The sequence below is a fragment of the Diadema antillarum genome, unplaced genomic scaffold, assembly GCF_040938485.1.
Source record: "Diadema antillarum isolate AM-2024a unplaced genomic scaffold, OU_Dant_1.0 seq00001479_RagTag, whole genome shotgun sequence".
NCBI lineage: Eukaryota > Metazoa > Echinodermata > Echinoidea > Diadematoida > Diadematidae > Diadema > Diadema antillarum.
In genome coordinates this window covers 16,594-40,285 of record NW_027272218.1, presented here as the reverse complement: position 1 = coordinate 40,285, position 23,692 = coordinate 16,594, and the positions used below count along the sequence as shown (strand labels likewise).

At 40.0% G+C, this 23,692-nt stretch overlaps 1 protein-coding gene across 1 annotated transcript in view; it reads left to right on the top strand.

The window, feature by feature from the left end:
• LOC139709887 (hyalin-like) overlaps positions 1 to 23,692 on the top strand; it is a gene marked incomplete at its 3' end in the record, with an annotated part of 67,488 nt that overhangs the window by 27,225 nt on the left and 16,571 nt on the right. Inside the window, exon 6 of the mRNA XM_071621843.1 lies at positions 9,855 to 9,998. Within this exon, the coding sequence (XP_071477944.1) occupies positions 9,855 to 9,998 (144 nt within the window). The remainder of the gene's footprint in view (positions 1 to 9,854; positions 9,999 to 23,692) is intronic.

The following is a 23,692-nucleotide window of genomic DNA, read 5'->3' as shown; positions in this document are numbered from 1 at the left end:
ATCAATCAATCAGTTTCAGATTTTTGCTTCTACACAAAAGATCATTCGTGTGAAATAAATATCCAATATTATTGATTATTCTTAAAGCACGATTTTGAAGAAGAAAAAGGGTATCAAGCAAAAACTGAAATGAATTGCCCCAATTGCTATCATTTTAGCAAAAAAATAAATATTGAAACACTAACAATGGAGGTGAGGTGATAACAAATCTGACGTACCCCTAAATTGGCTCGACCTACCCCCTTTCCCCTATCGTATTATACCTACCACCAACATCGCACCAGATAAATTTGTAGTCACTGTCCACTATAGCCAACAGGATTATACTAAAAAGCCCTTGTAGTTGCAGCATAGCGAGCCGGACAGAGGAGGCTTTCTGATGGCCACATGCTTGCCATCAATAGCTGCCACACAGTGGGGAAAATTCCACCGCTTGTAGAATCCACCTCCAGCAAGTTGTTTCCATCCATCAGGGGTTGAAGGGGCTGTCATGACTTCATCTGCATACTCGTCACATATGGCCTGACACACTTCCCTGGCCACTACAGATAGGGCGTTTTCAGGCACCCTCCACCCATACTGCATGTCGGAGTACTTGGTGCCAGACACAAGATGACGGAAAGTAGCTGCCAACTTGAGACCTTCTTCCAGCAGCTCCCTATACCAGGTGCACTGCCTCCTGATTCTTCCTCTGACCCTCTCCAGGATTTCATCGTAGAGTTCAGGGGGCATGCGGAGAAATTTCTTGAAAGTCGAAGGGTCTTCTCTTCGGAGCTCAACCAACAGCTGGTCGTAGATTCCAAAAGCCCTTTTTTTCTGGCAGGGTTCAGCCACGTCCTTCTCCAGATACGACGTCGTCTGAAGCCTCGTCTCCATCTGAAGCGGCCTCTGATGAACTGGTGTATACGAGGTTCAGCTGCTGATGTATAATATCATTCTGAGCCATTGCCAGTAAATACTGGACTCTGAGGCGGGCTGCATCTTCCATTTTTCTGAAGATACTTTGAAACTTTCAGGTGGAATGTTTATAAAAATATATGAGTTGCGTGGTGAGTGGCTGGTCACATAGAGCAGCTCAGCATTCGCCAATTTTTTCGTCAGGTCATTCGCTCGTATTCGTATCACTTCGCAATCCATAGTTTGTCATAGTATCTCTTAGACTTGCCTTCGTGTATGCATCGCCTTTCAAATTTAGTAAAAGTCAATCTTAGTTTCCCTTCGCATAGAAGATGGCAAGCGAAAATACGTTTGTCATAGTATCTTCGTGTCTATGCGCAAGTCATATTTAGTCATCGTGTTGCTTCGTTTGGAGTTCTTTCGAGATCGGTCCACCTTGGCAAAAGCGCGATGAGGGACTATGCGTGACAATAGCACACGAACGATAAACGAACGATTACCGCAGACTAAATAAGAGATGCGAATGACAGACGATTTTTCAATTCGTCGGAAAATTTTAAACAAGTTCAAAAATCCCGTGCGAATTTGAATTATTGCAACTGTTAGTTCAGAAGGTGTGCGAACCCAAACACGAAGGGTAAATATGACTTACTATCAATTACCATTGAAAACGATTTTTCCAAAAATGCCTTTCGCCAGCCATCGCAAGTCATATTTCAGGCAATTTGCTCAGGTGTGAGGGGGCCTTTAAGCTGAGATTGAAGCGTTTTTACTGATTCTGTATTTCAACATTTTTATGGAATCTCAACATGGTGTCGTTATTGTAGCTTGGAAAAAGAGGAATACTCCTTCAAACGTATAACGAGCTTAAACCAAGAAATCATTTTGTCTGTGCGAACCACGGCTAACACAGTATCTTCATTTTTACAATCATCTCTTTAAAAAAAAAAGACAAATTCAAGATTTCCAGACAAAGAGTAAAACGAAACTAACATTTGAGAAGAATGCAAAAATGTGTACAATGAAGTATTCGACATTAAACTTTTAAGTTTTATTCAGCATTGCTTTGTGTTTATGTATGATTACAAAGGCTAAATTAGTTCATCGTTTTTGCAAGCATCTCTTAAAAAGACAAATTCAAGATTTATGGAAAAAGTGTAAAAAACGGATCTGACCTGTGAGAAGACTGCAAAACTGTGTGCAATGAGGTATTCAAAATTAAACCTTTAAGTCTCACTCAGCATTGCCTTGTGTTGTAGTCCCTATTTCAACAACAGATAGCACTACGATAACACCGGAATCGACACCAAGGGAAACGACAACCAACGCTCGCACAACTACACTTATCATAGGTATAGTAAGCACAACGTCATTGGAGATGTTAAAAAGCAATATGGAGAATTTATTAGCTGCAAGATACTTGAAACAAATCGTTTTCATTTTACTCAGCAAGTCATACATGCTGGGATGACTTTGGGTTTTGAAAGCAGATTTATAACACAAACGCACATGACAAAATGAATTTTTCTGTTGTCGTACATCTTCACCCCTGCATGGAAATGCGTTTTGTAAATAAGGGCAAAAATACAATTGTGCTAAAGATTTGTATTTGTTAGTTTGGTCTTTCCTGCCTATTGTACTACTGAAATGTTTTCATGGTTAGATTAATACTGCCGTGTTTTTTTTTTTTTAAATTCAGATTGAGTCACGGTTATGTATTCCATGAGATTTAGGAGGTCAATTATGTAAACATCTGTATCCGCTGATGGTTTACAAACTTAATTGTTGCAACGCCATCTGTGGGAGCATTCCGTAACCGACTATTAAACGGTTGATCACAGTGGCTAATCTTGTTCTTCATATTTGTTATATGCTTGTATGTATCTGTAAATAAACTGTATTAAACAGTCTGCAAGAATCTTCAGCTTATTGAAGGAGGCAGATGTAATCAGAAGAAGAAGAAGAAGAAACGATTCATGTAGTGATGTAAAGATCGCAGTTTTATTTCTTTGTATTGCGGTTTTTATGGTATTCAAAACCAGACTCAACCTGTGAACTGGGTTGCTGCATCGGTTATGATGAAAACTGCCACTTTGCAACTTGCTGGTGTGACTCGGTTTGCGTAATTCATCAAGACTGTTGTGACGACTACCAAGAAATTTGTGTAAATTCCACAACTGGTAAAGCAACGAACATGTCTTATAGTGTTTTTACCAAACAAAATCAGCCTTACCCTGCAAATAGCTAACTTACACTGTATAACTGGCTTTAATGCTCGTGTATTTTGTGAACTATATAAAAGAGTGCGCTCTGCAACATTGTTCTATATTGCGCCTTCCCAATCCACTTGGTTCAGCGGTTCTCGCAATATTAACTGTCTATGTTCAGCATTTATTACCCTCAAACATTTCCTTTTGATTATCTGTCGTTCTATTCTTGTATTTCTGGAAGGAGTGAAAAGAAAATGATGAGTTTTGCCCTCACATCTAGTGCATGCATGGCTGTAAATGAGTATTAAACAACATATTAATGCCAGGTTTACATTATGCATCCGGCGGCCACGGCAATCACGTTTTGAAAGCCAGCAAAGGCCAACAAAGGTATAGACAAAAGTGACAGGACGTGCTTGCAGTGTTTTCAGGCCAGTATCTAAACTGAAAAGATAGGCCATGGCATTCACGGGGCTTTTTAGATACTTCATGGCTGCAGTAAAATGAGGTAAACGACACATTGCTTCATATTCTATACAAACAGAGAAGACCAGGCTGTAGGACAAATGGTCAAAACTTTTTCACGGACAAAAAAAAAAGAGAGGAAAATTGCCAAATCCAACGGCGCACGACGTTTCGGGCTAACGGGGCTGCTGTGGCGACCGGAAATATAATATAACCCTATAGCGTTACTACGTGAGACGTTTTCCCTGTCCCAAGTCAGCTTCGCCACATGAGCTTTGCTTCATCAAGACTTAATTTGCTATTACAATGTATTTTGTAGGCCCTATCTGTAAAAGTAGGAGGTTCCTACATTTAGGCCTCTTAAGGAGTACAGTACGGGTCGATCAGATGTTCATAAAAATGTTAATGGTGGTACAATCGAGCACCTCAATTCGGTCTCCCTCCCCCATCTATCATCCATACGTAATATTGTTAAATAATCCGATTACTTATGAATACAATGACTTCCACATTTTGCCGGATACGTTTGCGCATTTCACATCAATTAATTGAACATGTCACTGCGTCAAGTTTGCACTGCACATTCGCGGTTGACATGATTACAACGCCCCCAAACCTTAAAGCACTCTAGTGGTGGAGATAATTCAGTGCTTATTTACGTCGATGTAGGGCAATTTGTCAATCAGTTGCAATGAAAACATCTCGACGGAAGAATTTCATGAATTTAAATAACAAAGCAGTACCCGCTGCACGCTGTAAGGATTAGAACCAACACTTGCTGGCGGGTGAAAGCTCGGTGGTCTAGTGGAGATGACGCCTGTCCGGTGATCAGGAGGTTGTAGGTTCGAATCCTGCTCGAGTATGTACGCCCATGATTTTTTATCATGGCTACTACTAAAACACTGATCAATTCAGTGCTTATTTACGTCGATGTAGGGCAATTTGTCAATCAGTTGCAACAACTCGTATTTGTTCTATATCAATTTGGAATTAATAAAAAAGCAACATTCATTCAAGTAACTGTGACTTCTCAGTAGGACTCAGAAAGTGTTAATATAAAGTGAAAATAACCTTATTATGAATCGACGTTTTCAGTAATAAAACAAAAGAACTATGTAATTATCAAACAATGCTCGGATAGAACATCCTCACGGGGTCTGGTGTACAAAGTTTGAAAAATGGTGTTTTTTTTTATTTGATCACAGAAGTAATGATTGTTTGTTTATAACCATGCCCATTTTCAGATTCAACTGTTACAGAAATTGATATAATCACAGCTACAGCTCCCCTTACTGGTAAGTATCTGCGGTCCTATACTTTGGAAAGTGAGTTGGAAATACGGATTGTGTCTGATATTTAACAGTTATGTCGGATCTATCGTGTGAATCTCCTGCGAAAGTAATCAGGACAGGGATGGACACGGGTCCTGTGTAATCTTTTTTTTTTTCGCCTACAGTATACAAAATTCTCACTTTTTTATTCTCTTTCAGCCCTGAAGCCACTTCCTATAATGCCATAGGATTCCTGCGGGTGGACTGTGGAGCTATATCGTTGTAAACAACATCAAGAAACTGTTCTGTTTGCTGTTGTTGTGTGATTATAGGCCCTTGTTCATTGCACATCTCATCCAGTGCACGTCACGACCTCGATACCCACGAGTCGTACAGCTCATGAATCATACAGCCCACGAGCTAAAGACACTGAGTAAAAAGACCCATGAGCTTGACATCAAGTATGAATATAGACCCACCAGCTACATAGGATCCACAAGCTCGGCACTATGAAATTGAAGCCATCGAGATCAACACTAGGCAAAAAAAACAAAGGGGGGGGGGGGGCACGCAAGACCGACATTACATCAGGAGACTTAGTACGCATTGCCGGTTCCAAGGGGCCTTTTTTGCCAGGAGTCGGTCTCGTGGGTTACATTTGCCTAGAGCCGAGATCAGCAGCTGAAGCAGAGGGCCTTTTTTACCCAGTGTCGAGGTCATTAGGTTGTATGACTCGTGGGCTGTATGACTCATGAAACTATTTTCAATGTCAAGCTCTTGGGATGATTCCATCTTAACTCGGAATTTAGCCTAAAGTGTACATATTAGTTTGTATAGTTACTTGAAAATGGATTGTGATTACACACAAACAAAATAACGAACATGCTGCATCACCGTTACTAGTTTATTGATAAAACCCGTGACAGACGAGCATCGATTCCCCCCCCCCCCCCCCCCCCCCCAAGAAAGCTGTGCACGGTTTATAGTTTTTGTGCGGAAGGTAATGATGCAGGGTGTGGCCGAATACTAGCTGAATGCTCAAAATGAATCCGCTGGGAACTATTTCCTACGTGAGCATGGTAAGGGGTCATGTATGCCATGTGAGTACCGTAATATCACTTTAAACGACAGATATCGTGTCGACGATTTGATCCAGTCGATCTCTGGGGGATATACGAGAGACAAAGACAAGGTCGTACGCAGGAACCTTTTTCTTTTCGAGGAGGGAAAAGGACTTTTCATGCCTACCGATCTTTTGGCTGTATAGTTCACATGAACTTATGTCTCGAATAACATTATGTATCATTATGAATGATATGTCATGTTTCCATTTCATAGCTGTAAATATGTGGTATTCGTCACTATGATGTATAATGCGTACTCTACAAATGTTATTATTGACCCCAGAGCCTTCTATTACAGAGTTTGGCCAACCCTGTTATGAGTTTTTTCGATCTACGGTGCCCATTGCGTGAGGTTCTATTATGTAATAGAGTAAGCCCTCACCATTCGGTGCGTACAAATGAAAACGGGGCCAATTGAGCAGTGGCGCGCGCGCACGAAAGAGGTTGACTACCAGAAACGTGTGGTATCCTCGCGAATGCTCGACTTCTCGACCACTTTGCTAATGGCGGCGGGTCGTTCAATTGGCCCCGCTTCTATATGCGAGAGCGCACTCTATTACATTACAGAACCTCTTTGGTGGGCACAAGGTGGGCACAAAATGGCGCCTGTGTTTAAGTTGGCCAAACTTTGTAATAGAAGGCTCTGATTGACCCTACTTTTACTTAAATGAGTTCCTTTTTCAAGTTTCCGCTAATTAGGGATAAATCACACTTTAATGTTTTCATCAAATGTCATGCAGTTACGACGGATCACAAACAGTACCCACGTGTTATTGAAATTTACCTGCTTTTGATGGAAGGATAATTCATCAGTTCCATGTCACGTGGTTACTTTGAAGTCTCATATTCTGTATTAATACCAATTAATTCATGTTTACTTGGATGTCGTGATTTATATGTTTGTTTATGTATGCTGGTTTGTTCAGAAAATTGTGGAGATGATGATTCAGGACATTTTTTTTTTGCTCGCTCCTCCTTCTTCTCCCTTGTCTATATCGACGGATGGACATTGCATTCTTTTGTTTGTTCCCTATGAAACGGGCTCCGTACGTGTGTGTGTCCGTGTGTCCGTCCGTGTGTCCGTCTGTCTGTGCGTCCGTGTGTGATCAAAATGTTCAATTTGCTACTTCTCTGTCATTTATGAGCCAATTTTGATTCTGTTTGCTTTATATGATAGCACTACATGGGAGCTTTGAAACTTCTACACAGAATTTCAGTTGTGACCTTTGACCTTGACCTTTGACCTATATTGTACATTTTGCTTCAAAATGCTACTCCTTCGCCATTTCTAATCCGATTTCGATTCCGTTTGCTTTATGTGATGGCACTAGGTGAGGGCTTCAAAATTTCTACACAGAATTTTGACCTTTGACTTCTTTGACCTTTGACCTTGATTTTTGACCTACATTGTACATTGGCTACAAAATGCTACTCCTTCGCCATTTCTAACCCGATTTCGATTCCGTTTGCTTTATGTGATGGCACTAGTAGAGGGCTTCAAAACTTCTACACAGAATTTTGACCTTTGACTTCTTTGACCTTTGACTTCTTTGACCTTTGACCTTGATTTTTGACCTACATTGTACATTGGCTACAAAATGCTACTCCTTCGCCATTTCTAACCCGATTTCGATTCTGTTTGCTTTATGTGGTGGCACTCGGTGAGAGCTTCAAAACTTCTACACAAAATTTTGACCTTTGACCTCTTTGACCTTTGACCTTGATTTTTTGACCTGTATTGTACATTTTGCTACCAAATGCTACTCCTTCGCCATTTCTAACCCGATTTCGATTCCATTTGCTTTATGTGATGGCACTAGGTGAGGGCTTCAAAACTTCTACACAGATTTTTGGCCTTTGACTTCTTTTACCTTTGACCTTGATTTTTGACCTATATTGTACATTGGCTACAAAATGCTACTCCTTCGCCATTTCTAACCTGATTTCGATTCCGTTTGCTTTATGTGATGGCACAAGGTGAGGGCTTCAAAACTTCTACACAGAATTTTGACCTTTGACTTCTTTGACCTTTGACCTTGGTTTTTGACCTATATTGTACATTTTGCTACTAAATGCTACTTCCGGCGGGGACATACATCACGCACCGCGTAATTTCTACTTTTCCTTGTCTTCTCTTGTATTGGATTCTCAGATATTCGTTTCCCGTAGGCAAGGCTGTATGGGATTGCGCAGTAGTCTATAACTGTGTCGCATTTGTTTCATATTCTTTGTACTACCATACACCGAAAATGAATTTAAGTGATAGATGCAAATATCGTTTTTATGCCTCTGAGAGTAAAAAATATCATTAGGTAATCAGACACTGGCAGAACGTGCATGAAATACGAATATTAGATCGAAAGTGGAAATGATAATCAAATATCCAGTTCGTCATGATTTTATGGGAGAAAGTCTGAAGTAACAAAATATCTTAAAAAGATAAATTTCCAGTTCATATATATATATATATTTTTAATGATAGCATTTATGGTAGATAGCCAAAGGTTTCTTCGCATTGTGAATATCTTACTAGGGACCAGAAATACGCTCAGGAGGGGGGCTGATCGTGTCATGAAGCGTTTTGTCTGATTTTTTTTCTTTCCTGACACATTGTTATAAGCTACTGAAATCATTGCATGTGATTGGCCTAGAGAAAATTTGTTCAACAAAGTTGTCGGATAAAACGTTTTACGAAATTCCCCCGCCCACGATCTCTGAACAGTGACAGCCCATCATACATTGATAATAGAAGTGATGACACAAGTAGCCATCGACAACAGATAGACTAGTTATAATATCTACTTAACCGTAGAAGTGGTGACAAAATCAAAATCAAAATAAAATTAATTATTTTGTGCATACTCGGAAGGAAACTTACTTCACAAGGCCTTTTGGCTTTACTCAAGTTCTCTTTTTTCATTTTCACTGTTATATGTAAATGATTGATTATCTTTTTGTGTATTGTAAAATCCAATACTGTTGTATTGTTTTATCCGAAAATGAGATGAATAAACGAATTGAATTGAATTGAAACTTGTCCAGGACTGATGTTATGCTTTAAATCACTTCCTCATCGACATTGATGTATAGTGACTGATTTAAGTGTCCTCGATTGTTTTTCTTTTATTGCAAATAGATGTTGATGAATGCTCAACAGCTACACATGACTGTCATGAAAACGCAACATGCATGAATACCGAGGGTTCCTTTACCTGTCAGTGCAATACTGGATATGACGACCTGAACCTACATTCTCCGGGACGAAATTGTGACGGTGGGTGTTTGGTTTACTCGTTTGGATTTTATCAGAGGCAATAGTGGTTTGTGTTGTAATGAATATCAGGTACGTGTACTAAGAAAATGTTTGTGATTTGGTAAGGGTTGCACATAATCTCGTACAATACATTGACGTAAAATATCATTCTGACTGCAAAGATCATATCACCAAAGGGTTAATATATCTTTGAATTGATCCGTTTAGAGCATATAGTATCCCTATTACATTTATTTCATCTCGGGATTTTCGCCTTTGTGTATCCTATAGATAATTCTGGATGAGAATACAGTATCAGTGATTACTATATGAAAAAGTTGGCGAGGATTTCACTTGGATAGTGTTCATTACTTCTTCTTCTTCTTCTTCTTTTTAAGAATGATGAGCACGGCCTTAGGACCTGTATTACCTTTTTGTGTAATCTCTCATTTTGGATTCCCCGGCAATTATAAACGGCATCCACAATTTCGTCATTATTTACACAAGATTTAATGCCTTCTCTTAACAGATGTTACATTTCCAAGCATCACTGGATGTCCAGATTCACAGTCGGTGCCCGCAATCTCTGGATTGCCTTATGCGATTGTTTCCTGGATTGAACCGAATGCATCAGATTCGTCTGGCTACGTGTCTCTTGTGTTCAACGGACCAGGCAATAATGGCGGTGCCTACAACATTGGAGAATACAACGTCACGTACACCGCGATGGACGGTTCGAGCAATACCGTCGCATGCTCCTTTTCAATCACTATCATTGGTGAGCAGTCATGCATAATCACTCAGCCATTTATACCTCACGGCCCTCGTATAATTCTCATTTTTATTTCCAATCGTCAAGGTGGTGCTATTTTTCTTAAGGCCATGCCCAAGAATGGTCGTATCGTATATAGTCATCCTGCTCATAAGGCACCGTTGGACATTAATGGGATATTTTTTTTGAAACAATTTCACAGTCTGGTTTTTTTTTTTGATTTTTTTTTTTAATTTGGCAGTCTGCGTGTAAACAAATGGGTAGTTGAGTGATAACATTTCCCCTATTGCATCGATTATGTATTACGTAAATTACGCAGAACAAAATATATCATATACAGGATATAACGTCAAAACTTATTTATAAAGCGTTGATGAGGGATGGAATTGAAACATCATCAGCATATAATAACTTAGTTGGTTTATATAATTTTGAGGAAATAGATATTAGATCGACTTTTCTAAGGCCTTGGAAGTCTACTCTTGATTGTAAGCTGCGTGAATTTCAATATAAAATGTTGTATGGTTGAATATATACAAAAGCTAAGTTATTTTCTTTTGGTTTTGTAGGAGATAATCAATGTACATTTTGTTATTCTGAGGTTGAGACTTATGAACACTTGTTTTTTTATTGTAGTGAAGTCAGTCAGATTTGGAAATTGTGTAGTGAAGTTTTTGTTTTACCCCAGATGCAAAAGTTAGATTGGCAATCTGTTCATGTTGGTATTAAAACGCAAGATATTGGAAAAGGACAACTCATAAACCATTATATTATTCATAAAAAGGATGATATTTGTATTTTCGAAGGAAAAGAGCAGGCCCCCATTGATAAGAGAAATTAGAGAAAGAATGTTAGAAAGTCGAGAAGAAGAAAGGAAATTAGCAATGAAACGAGATACGCTGGCCTTGCACAGCAGGAAATGGAATCAATTCATGACACGGTGATTCTTACTCCACATCAATTGGTACCTTTTTGTGCTTTTTGTTGTTGATTGTTTGGTGAATAGGTTCGATGTTTGTGGGCGTGTGTGTGTGTGTGTGTGTGCAAATACGTGTGTGTATCTGTGCTGGAGTGAGGTATACCTGGAGTATGCCTATTTAGAGGGGAGAGTGTTGATGAGGTTATACGGGTGATGTATTACAGAAAGAATATGTTTATAGGTATGGATTATGTACAGACATTGATCATGTAGATTTGTAAAGTTTTTGTATATGTATGTGTGTACATAGGTATGTAGGCTTTTTGTTGACCCCTGATACATAGGTATGCAGACCTTTTGTTTGACCCCTTAACAATATTGATTTCATTATCTAATAATCACTGCTGTGACGAGTATATACTATACGGACGCAGTCAATGGGTATATTTTGTAATGTGTATTGTACATACATATTGGTTTTGCTGACCCATTAGGCATTATCAAAAATTGATTGTATAATTATTGCGGGGATGATTTTATTTGTGAAGCAGTTACTGTGTATTGTATAGTAGAATAATCAGAAATTGACACAATGACAGTCCTAAGAATTATTTTGTAATATTTTGATATACGTTTGAAATGTCACGCAGCAAGCAACACAACTAAATATTGAATTGTATTCAACGATGGATGATGGAATCGAAATAAAATATTGTTTGAAACAAACAGTAAATACATAGTACATAAAAAGAAATTATTTTTGGGGTTAGTGATTTAGTTAATACAATTTGTAATGCAATGAAAGAATTAAATTAAAAAGAGAATGAGGGATTAGTACTGTAAAAATAGAAAAGAAGAGATGTGTATACGGATTGTGTATATGGATTGTGAGAAAAAAATGTATCGGAGTGTATCAAAATGTATTAAATTGATGTTAAGTTTTGGTATAAATTTTGTATTCATTGACGAAAATGATTATGAAACTGGTCCAGAGAATTTTGTATAGATTTGTTTGTATATGTTTCCCATTGATGAAGAATAAGATATTCTTTAAAACAAAAAAAGTAGATAGTTATCTTGTTCGAGACTATACAGGAAATTGCCAGTGAAATTCTCACCCATCCCTTGATGCAACGCCGTGTTAAACGAGGCTGTTTTCGAGCTCCTAGAACTGTCTCCAATATTGATCTATGAAAATGTTTCCTGGTTTATGCCTTGTTAAACGGAGCTGCTTATGCGCGAGAGACTGGTAGCACTGGGGTAGGACGGCTGCAGAGTAATATCCCTAATATCATCTGGATGTTACAGGGTATATCTTAAACATCAACCATGTGAGGCACGGAATATGGCGCCACGGAAACCTCCAAGAGGTGCAAGATGAAGGTCCGATGAAGGTCCGATGAGAGGTCCGAGACGAGATGATCGATGAAATGTTTAATCTCTGCCTATGAAATGAAAAAAATGTCGTTGTCGTTTGTGGTCGAGAAATGATGGGATCAACGTTTCTAGGTCAATCATTAATTGGAGATGGCTCCAGCATGGTTACTAAGCATGAAGGCTTAATGTCCACGCCTGGCTTTTCGCCACATAACAGAGTTGCTAATCTCCGCTGGGCTAGAGAGCACAGAATGCTTCATCTTGGACACTTGTGACATGTTGTTTAATAGAGCTGTAGGTCCTTTTGATCGAGCAGATGGAATAGAACGAGTTCATCGATTACCATGAGAAAAACCTTCGTGACGTCTTCATTAGGCTGCGTTCACATAGAAGTATTCGGTATTCGGTATTCGCTACTCGCTATTCGCCATTCGCTATTCGGGCACCGAGTACACCATCGCCCGCACCGTCAACTCACCATCCCATGCAGTGAGGATTTCTTCCTCCTACAACCCAGAAAATCTTATTAACAATTTCTAAACTACATCAGAATGTCAGTCTACATGCTTATTTTTGCTGAAGGGCAAATCTAGACCAAAATTGTCATTATTTCATAAACGAGAGACGGTATACGCTGCAAGAAAATCGAACAAGCTCGATTCCCACTTTGCTATACTATTCGCAGCTATTCGGTACTTTCGAATAGTGCCCTCTTATGTGAACCGGTGTGAGGAAATCCTATCGTTCGATTCAAACTATTCGCGTGCCCTCGAAAACGAGCCCCGAATACCCGAATAGTATACTTCTATGTGAACGCAGCCTTAGCGAAACAACACAGGTAAGTGGCGGCTCTGTGATGGTACAAGCTGCGTGGCATCCATTATGGTGCAAACCACCACAACGCTGTCGTTGAAGCGCATCGGAAAGCTTGGAGTATACCACTGCTTCCGCTTGCAAGACTAGAACGAAGGCATCCACGCTGTGAATTTCCGACAGCGGGACGACAACGGTTGGCTGCAAAGGGGCAGTGCAGCTGGATATTCTTTGAGGCAGCGAATTCGCCAAACTATTGCTAATTGGTGTTTTTACTTAAACTCCTGACTATTAAGTCAATAACATCATATTCACAAGTGTGAAATGAAGAATGTGTTTGATTCCTTTTTGATTTTTAGACATAGAGTCTCCGAACATCTCTTGTCCCGCCGACATCACACAGTCCACAGACCCGGGACAGTTCAGCGCCAATGTCACGTGGTCAGATGCATATGTTACAGATAATTCTGGGGTCTTTACTATCAGCTCTACTTCTTCGTCGGGAAGTGTTTTTCCAGCCGGGAATACCACAGTATCTATTACAGCTCAAGATTCGAGCGGGAATGACGCCACGTGCAATTTTTCAATCACAGTTGTCGGTAAATATTGTAGTATCTTTTCCACCTTTAAGGGCCATACCATCAAATTTTCTGCTGAAATGACAGTTTGCTCCTCATATATGAATACGTATTAAATGACTTACACTGTGTCAAATTCACACTGCAGTTTGCATGAAAGGAAAATACTTAATTAAATAAGGACACATTGTTTCGTCGTCAATACGGATTAGGGGAAAAATATTTGAACTGGTCATTTTGCGGCGGTAGCAACGGTGTGCAGAATTATGTTCTTTCATCATATCCGCTCTATCTATTCTCAGATCTGGAGTCTCCGAACATCTCTTGTCCCGCCGACATCACACAGCCAACAGACCCGGAACAGTTCAGCGCCAATGTCACGTGGTCAGATCCCTACGTAACCGATAACTCTGGGGTTGTCACTATCACCTCTACTGCCTCGTCGGGAAGTACATTTCCAGCCGGGAATACCACTGTATATTTTACGGCTGAAGATTCAAGCGGGAACGAAGCAACGTGCAATTTCACAGTAGCAGTCGTCGGTAAATATTTCATTCATTATTGGTCGTGACATTTTGACAAGCATACAATGTAGTTATCATCATTTTCTTCTATAGCCAATCCATTTTGACATCCTGATATGAATTTCCCTTCCATGCTGTGGTAATCAAAGTGCGTTGTTTAGATTATTACTGATAATAGAAAAAGATATGTATTTGAGATTTCATCCACTGTGGCAACAATACAGAGCTAGTGTTTGTTTGTGCTTTGATTTTTAGATATGGAGTCTCCGAACATCTCTTGTCCCGCCGACATCACACAGCGAACAGACCCGGGACAGTTCAGCGCCAATGTCACGTGGTCAGATGCATATGTTACAGATAATTCTGGGGTCTTTACTATCAGCTCTACTTCTTCGTCGGGAAGTGTTTTTCCAGCCGGGAATACCACAGTATCTATTACAGCTGAAGATTTGAGCGGAAATGACGCCACGTGCAATTTTACTATCACAGTCGTCGGTAAATATTGATAACAATGTTATTCGTAACTTTGTTCTCATAGTAACTTTTCCACCTTTTAGGGCCATGCCATCAAATTGTCTGCTGAAATGACAGCTTGCTCCTCATATATGAATACGTATTAAATGACTTACACTGTGTCAAATTCACATTGCAGTTTGCATAAAAGGAAAATACCTACTTAAATAAGGACAAACTGTTTCGTCGTCATTCCGGATTAGGGGAAAAACATTTCAACTGGTCATTTTGCGGCGGTAGCAACGGTATGCAGAATTATGTTCTTTCATCATATCCGCTCTATCTATTCTCAGATCTGGAATCTCCGAACATCTCTTGTCCCGCCGACATCACACAGCCAACAGACCCGGGACAGTTCAGCGCCAATGTCACGTGGTTAGATCCCTATGTAACCGATAACTCTGGGGTCTTCACTATCACCTCTTCTGATTCGTCGGGAAGTATCTTTCCAGCCGGGAATACCACTGTACATTTTACGGCTGAAGATTCGAGCGGGAACGAAGCAACATGCAATTTCACAGTAACAGTCGTCGGTAAATATTTCATTCATTATTGGTCGTGACATTTTGACAAGGATACAATGTTTTTTTTTTCATTATTTTCATCTATAGCCAATCTATTTTGAACTGCTATGATTAATTGATTTCTCTTCTGCTGTAATATAAATGAGTTGTTAACGTTACTACTGATATTAGAAGAATGATATATTTTTGAGCTCTCGTCCACAAATCAATATTGGTTTGCTTGTGTTTTGATGTTTAGATATGGAGTCTCCGAACATCTCTTGTCCCGCCGACATCACACAGTCTACAGACCCGGGACAGTTCAACGCCAATGTCACGTGGTTAGATCCCTATGTAACCGATAACTCTGGGGTTTTCACTATCACCTCTACTGCTTCGTCGGGAAGTATCTTTCCAGCCGGGAATACCACTGTATATTTTACGGCTGAAGATTCAAGCGGGAACGAAGCAACGTGCAATTTTACAATAACAATCGTCGGTAAATCTTTCATTCATTATTGGTCGTGACATTTTGGCAAGCATACAATGTAATTCTTATCATTGTCATCTATAGCCCATCCATTTTGACCTGCTGAGATTAATTTCCCTTCCATTTTGCTATAATGTAAATGAGTTGTTAACATTACTTCTGCTATTAGAAAAATGATATATTTTTCAACTTTTGACCACTGAAGCAATATTCGTTGGCTTGTGTTTTGACGTTTAGATATGGAGTCTCCGAACATCTCTTGTCCCACCGACATCACACAACCAACAGACCCGGGACAGTTCAGCGCCAATGTCACGTGGTCAGATCCCTACGTAACCGATAACTCTGGGGTCGTCACTATCACCTCTACTGCTTCGTCGGGAAGTATATTTCCAGCCGGGAATACCACTGTATATTTCACGGCTGAAGATTCAAGCGGGAACGAAGCAACGTGCAATTTCACAGTGACAGTCGTCGGTAAATATTTCAATCATTATTGGTCGTGACATTTTGACAAGCATACAATGTATTTATCATCATTTTCTTCTATAGCCAATCCATTTTGACGTCCTGAAATGAATTTCCCTTCCTTGCTGTGGTGATAGGAGTTCGTTGTTTGGATTGTAACAGATAATAGAAAAAGATATGTATTTCAGATTTCGTCCACTAAGGCAACGATACTGAGCTAGTGTTTGTTTGTGTTTTGATTTTTAGATATGGAGTCTCCGAACATCTCTTGTCCCGCCGACATCACACAGCGAACAGACCCGGGACAGTTCAGCGCCAATGTCACGTGGTCTGATGCATATGTTACAGATAATTCTGGGGTCTTTACTATCAGCTCTACTTCTTCGTCGGGAAGTGTTTTTCCAGCCGGGAATACCACAGTATCTATTACAGCTGAAGATTTGAGCGGAAATGACGCCACGTGCAATTTTACTATCACAGTCGTCGGTAAATATTGATAACAATGTTATTCGTAACTTTGCTCTCATAGTAACTTTTCCACCTTTTATGGCCATGCCATCAAATTGTCTGCTGAAATGACAGCTTGCTCCTCATATATGAATACGTATTAAATGACTTACACTGTGTCAAATTCACATTGCAGTTTGCATAAAAGGAAAATACCTACTTAAATAAGGACAAACTGTTTCGTCGTCATTCCGGATTAGGGGAAAAACATTTCAACTGGTCATTTTGCGGCGGTAGCAACGGTATGCAGAATTATGTTCTTTCATCATATCCGCTCTATCTATTCTCAGATCTGGAATCTCCGAACATCTCTTGTCCCGCCGACATCACACAGCCAACAGACCCGGGACAGTTCAGCGCCAATGTCACGTGGTTAGATCCCTATGTAACCGATAACTCTGGGGTCTTCACTATCACCTCTTCTGATTCGTCGGGAAGTATCTTTCCAGCCGGGAATACCACTGTACATTTTACGGCTGAAGATTCGAGCCGGAACGAAGCAACATGCAATTTCACAGTAACAGTCGTCGGTAAATATTTCATTCATTATTGGTCGTGACATTTTGACAAGCATACAATGTTTTTTTCATTATTTTCATCTATATCCAATCTATTTTGAACTGCTATGATTAATTGATTTCTCTTCTGCTGTAATATAAATGAGTTGTTAACGTTACTACTGATATTAGAAGAATGATATATTTTTGAGCTCTCGTCCACAAATCAATATTGGTTTGCTTGTGTTTTGATGTTTAGATATGGAGTCTCCGAACATCTCTTGTCCCGCCGACATCACACAGTCTACAGACCCGGGACAGTTCAGCGCCAATGTCACGTGGTTAGATCCGTACGTAACCGATAACTCTGGGGTTTTCACTATCACCTCTACTGCTTCGTCGGGAAGTATCTTTCCAGCCGGGAATACCACTGTATATTTTACGGCTGAAGATTCAAGCGGGAACGAAGCAACGTGCAATTTTACAATAACAATCGTCGGTAAATATTTCATTCATTATTGGTCGTGACATTTTGGCAAGCATACAATGTAATTCTCATCATTGCCATCTATAGCCCATCCATTTTGACCTGCTGAAATTAATTCCCCTTCCATTTTGCTATAATGTAAATGAGTTGTTAACATTACTTCTGCTATTAGAAAAATGATATATTTTTCAACTTTTGACCACTGAAGCAATATTCGTTGGCTTGTGTTTTGACGTTTAGATATGGAGTCTCCGAACATCTCTTGTCCCACCGACATCACACAACCAACAGACCCGGGACAGTTCAGCGCCAATGTCACGTGGTCAGATCCCTACGTAACCGATAACTCTGGGGTCGTCACTATCACCTCTACTGATTCGCCGGGAAGTATATTTCCAGCCGGGAATACCACTGTATATTTCACGGCTGAAGATTCAAGCGGGAACGAAGCAACGTGCAATTTCACAGTGACAGTCGTCGGTAAATATTTCAATCATTATTGGTCGTGACATTTTGACAAGCATACAATGTATTTATCATCATTTTCTTCTATAGCCAATCCATTTTGACGTCCTGAAATGAATTTCCCTTCCTTGCTGTGGTGATAGGAGTTCGTTGTTTGGATTGTAACAGATAATAGAAAAAGATATGTATTTCAGATTTCGTCCACTAAGGCAACGATACTGAGCTAGTGTTTGTTTGTGTTTTGATTTTTAGATATGGAGTCTCCGAACATCTCTTGTCCCGCCGACATCACACAGCGAACAGACCCGGGACAGTTCAGCGCCAATGTCACGTGGTCAGATGCATATGTTACAGATAATTCTGGGGTCTTTACTATCAGCTCTACTTCTTCGTCGGGAAGTGTTTTTCCAGCCGGGAATACCACAGTATCTATTACAGCTGAAGATTTGAGCGGAAATGACGCCACGTGCAATTTTACTATCACTGTCGTCGGTAAATATTGATAACAATGTTATTCGTAACTTTGTTCTCATAGTAACTTTTCCACCTTTTAGGGCCATGCCATCAAATTGTCTGCTGAAATGACAGCTTGCTCCTCATATATGAATACGTATTAAATGACTTACACTGTGTCAAATTCACATTGCAGTTTGCATAAAAGGAAAATACCTACTTAAATAAGGACAAACTGTTTCGTCGTCATTCCGGATTAGGGGAAAAACATTTCAACTGGTCATTTTGCGGCGGTAGCAACGGTGTGCAGAATTATGTTCTTTCATCATATCCGCTCTATCTATTCTCAGATCTGGAATCTCCGAACATCTCTTGTCCCGCCGACATCACACAGCCAACAGACCCGGGACAGTTCAGCGCCAATGTCACGTGGTTAGATCCCTATGTAACCGATAACTCTGGGGTCTTCACTATCACCTCTTCTGATTCGTCGGGAAGTATCTTTCCAGCCGGGAATACCACTGTACATTTTACGGCTGAAGATTCGAGCGGGAACGAAGCAACATGCAATTTCACAGTAACAGTCGTCGGTAAATATTTCATTCATTATCGGTCGTGACATTTTGACAAGCATACAATGTTTTTTTCATTATTTTCATCTATATCCAATCTATTTTGAACTGCTATGATTAATTGATTTCTCTTCTGCTGTAATATAAATGAGTTGTTAACGTTACTACTGATATTAGAAGAATGATATATTTTTGAGCTCTCGTCCACAAATCAATATTGGTTTGCTTGTGTTTTGATGTTTAGATATGGAGTCTCCGAACATCTCTTGTCCCGCCGACATCACACAGTCTACAGACCCGGGACAGTTCAGCGCCAATGTCACGTGGTTAGATCCGTACGTAACCGATAACTCTGGGGTTTTCACTATCACCTCTACTGCTTCGTCGGGAAGTATCTTTCCAGCCGGGAATACCACTGTATATTTTACGGCTGAAGATTCAAGCGGGAACGAAGCAACGTGCAATTTTACAATAACAGTCGTCGGTAAATATTTCAATCATTATTGGTCGTGACATTTTGACAAGCATACAATGTATTTATCATCATTTTCTTCTATAGCCAATCCATTTTGACGTCCTGAAATGAATTTCCCTTCCTTGATGTGGTGATAGGAGTTCGTTGTTTGGATTGTAACAGATAATAGAAAAAGATATGTATTTCAGATTTCGTCCACTAAGGCAACGATACTGAGCTAGTGTTTGTTTGTGTTTTGATTTTTAGATATGGAGTCTCCGAACATCTCTTGTCCCGCCGACATCACACAGCGAACAGACCCGGGACAGTTCAGCGCCAATGTCACGTGGTCAGATGCATATGTTACAGATAATTCTGGGGTCTTTACTATCAGCTCTACTTCTTCGTCGGGAAGTGTTTTTCCAGCCGGGAATACCACAGTATCTATTACAGCTGAAGATTTGAGCGGAAATGACGCCACGTGCAATTTTACTATCACAGTCGTCGGTAAATATTGATAACAATGTTATTCGTAACTTTGCTCTCATAGTAACTTTTCCACCTTTTAGGGCCATGCCATCAAATTGTCTGCTGAAATGACAGCTTGCTCCTCATATATGAATACGTATTAAATGACTTACACTGTGTCAAATTCACATTGCAGTTTGCATAAAAGGAAAATACCTACTTAAATAAGGACAAACTGTTTCGTCGTCATTCCGGATTAGGGGAAAAACATTTCAACTGGTCATTTTGCGGCGGTAGCAACGGTATGCAGAATTATGTTCTTTCATCATATCCGCTCTATCTATTCTCAGATCTGGAATCTCCGAACATCTCTTGTCCCGCCGACATCACACAGCCAACAGACCCGGGACAGTTCAGCGCCAATGTCACGTGGTTAGATCCCTATGTAACCGATAACTCTGGGGTCTTCACTATCACCTCTTCTGATTCGTCGGGAAGTATCTTTCCAGCCGGGAATACCACTGTACATTTTACGGCTGAAGATTCGAGCCGGAACGAAGCAACATGCAATTTCACAGTAACAGTCGTCGGTAAATATTTCATTCATTATTGGTCGTGACATTTTGACAAGCATACAATGTTTTTTTCATTATTTTCATCTATATCCAATCTATTTTGAACTGCTATGATTAATTGATTTCTCTTCTGCTGTAATATAAATGAGTTGTTAACGTTACTACTGATATTAGAAGAATGATATATTTTTGAGCTCTCGTCCACAAATCAATATTGGTTTGCTTGTGTTTTGATGTTTAGATATGGAGTCTCCGAACATCTCTTGTCCCGCCGACATCACACAGTCTACAGACCCGGGACAGTTCAGCGCCAATGTCACGTGGTTAGATCCGTACGTAACCGATAACTCTGGGGTTTTCACTATCACCTCTACTGCTTCGTCGGGAAGTATCTTTCCAGCCGGGAATACCACTGTATATTTTACGGCTGAAGATTCAAGCGGGAACGAAGCAACGTGCAATTTTACAATAACAATCGTCGGTAAATATTTCATTCATTATTGGTCGTGACATTTTGGCAAGCATACAATGTAATTCTCATCATTGCCATCTATAGCCCATCCATTTTGACCTGCTGAAATTAATTTCCCTTCCATTTTGCTATAATGTAAATGAGTTGTTAACATTACTTCTGCTATTAGAAAAATGATATATTTTTCAACTTTTGACCACTGAAGCAATATTCGTTGGCTTGTGTTTTGACGTTTAGATATGGAGTCTCCGAACATCTCTTGTCCCACCGACATCACACAACCAACAGACCCGGGACAGTTCAGCGCCAATGTCACGTGGTCAGATCCCTACGTAACCGATAACTCTGGGGTCGTCACTATCACCTCTACTGATTCGCCGGGAAGTATATTTCCAGCCGGGAATACCACTGTATATTTCACGGCTGAAGATTCAAGCGGGAACGAAGCAACGTGCAATTTCACAGTGACAGTCGTCGGTAAATATTTCAATCATTATTGGTCGTGACATTTTGACAAGCATACAATGTATTTATCATCATTTTCTTCTATAGCCAATCCATTTTGACGTCCTGAAATGAATTTCCCTTCCTTGCTGTGGTGATAGGAGTTCGTTGTTTGGATTGTAACAGATAATAGAAAAAGATATGTATTTCAGATTTCGTCCACTAAGGCAACGATACTGAGCTAGTGTTTGTTTGTGTTTTGATTTTTAGATATGGAGTCTCCGAACATCTCTTGTCCCGCCGACATCACACAGCGAACAGACCCGGGACAGTTCAGCGCCAATGTCACGTGGTCAGATGCATATGTTACAGATAATTCTGGGGTCTTTACTATCAGCTCTACTTCTTCGTCGGGAAGTGTTTTTCCAGCCGGGAATACCACAGTATCTATTACAGCTGAAGATTTGAGCGGAAATGACGCCACGTGCAATTTTACTATCACAGTCGTCGGTAAATATTGATAACAATGTTATTCGTAACTTTGTTCTCATAGTAACTTTTCCACCTTTTAGGGCCATGCCATCAAATTGTCTGCTGAAATGACAGCTTGCTCCTCATATATGAATACGTATTAAATGACTTACACTGTGTCAAATTCACATTGCAGTTTGCATAAAAGGAAAATACCTACTTAAATAAGGACAAACTGTTTAGTCGTCATTCCGGATTAGGGGAAAAACATTTCAACTGGTCATTTTGCGGCGGTAGCAACGGTGTGCAGAATTATGTTCTTTCATCATATCCGCTCTATCTATTCTCAGATCTGGAATCTCCGAACATCTCTTGTCCCGCCGACATCACACAGCCAACAGACCCGGGACAGTTCAGCGCCAATGTCACGTGGTTAGATCCCTATGTAACCGATAACTCTGGGGTCTTCACTATCACCTCTTCTGATTCGTCGGGAAGTATCTTTCCAGCCGGGAATACCACTGTATATTTTACGGCTGAAGATTCGAGCGGGATCGAAGCAACATGCAATTTCACAGTAACAGTCGTCGGTAAATATTTCATTCATTATCGGTCGTGACAATTTGACAAGCATACAATGTTTTTTTCATTATTTTCATCTATATCCAATCTATTTTGAACTGCTATGATTAATTGATTTCTCTTCTGCTGTAATATAAATGAGTTGTTAACGTTACTACTGATATTAGAAGAATGATATATTTTTGAGCTCTCGTCCACAAATCAATATTGATTTGCTTGTGTTTTGATGTTTAGATATGGAGTCTCCGAACATCTCTTGTCCCGCCGACATCACACAGTCTACAGACCCGGGACAGTTCAGCGCCAATGTCACGTGGTTAGATCCGTACGTAACCGATAACTCTGGGGTTTTCACTATCACCTCTACTGCTTCGTCGGGAAGTATCTTTCCAGCCGGGAATACCACTGTATATTTTACGGCTGAAGATTCAAGCGGGAACGAAGCAACGTGCAATTTTACAATAACAGTCGTCGGTAAATATTTCAATCATTATTGGTCGTGACATTTTGACAAGCATACAATGTATTTATCATCATTTTCTTCTATAGCCAATCCATTTTGACGTCCTGAAATGAATTTCCCTTCCTTGATGTGGTGATAGGAGTTCGTTGTTTGGATTGTAACAGATAATAGAAAAAGATATGTATTTCAGATTTCGTCCACTAAGGCAACGATACTGAGCTAGTGTTTGTTTGTGTTTTGATTTTTAGATATGGAGTCTCCGAACATCTCTTGTCCCGCCGACATCACACAGCGAACAGACCCGGGACAGTTCAGCGCCAATGTCACGTGGTCAGATGCATATGTTACAGATAATTCTGGGGTCTTTACTATCAGCTCTACTTCTTCGTCGGGAAGTGTTTTTCCAGCCGGGAATACCACAGTATCTATTACAGCTGAAGATTTGAGCGGAAATGACGCCACGTGCAATTTTACTATCACAGTCGTCGGTAAATATTGATAACAATGTTATTCGTAACTTTGTTCTCATAGTAACTTTTCCACCTTTTAGGGCCATGCCATCAAATTGTCTGCTGAAATGACAGCTTGCTCCTCATATATGAATA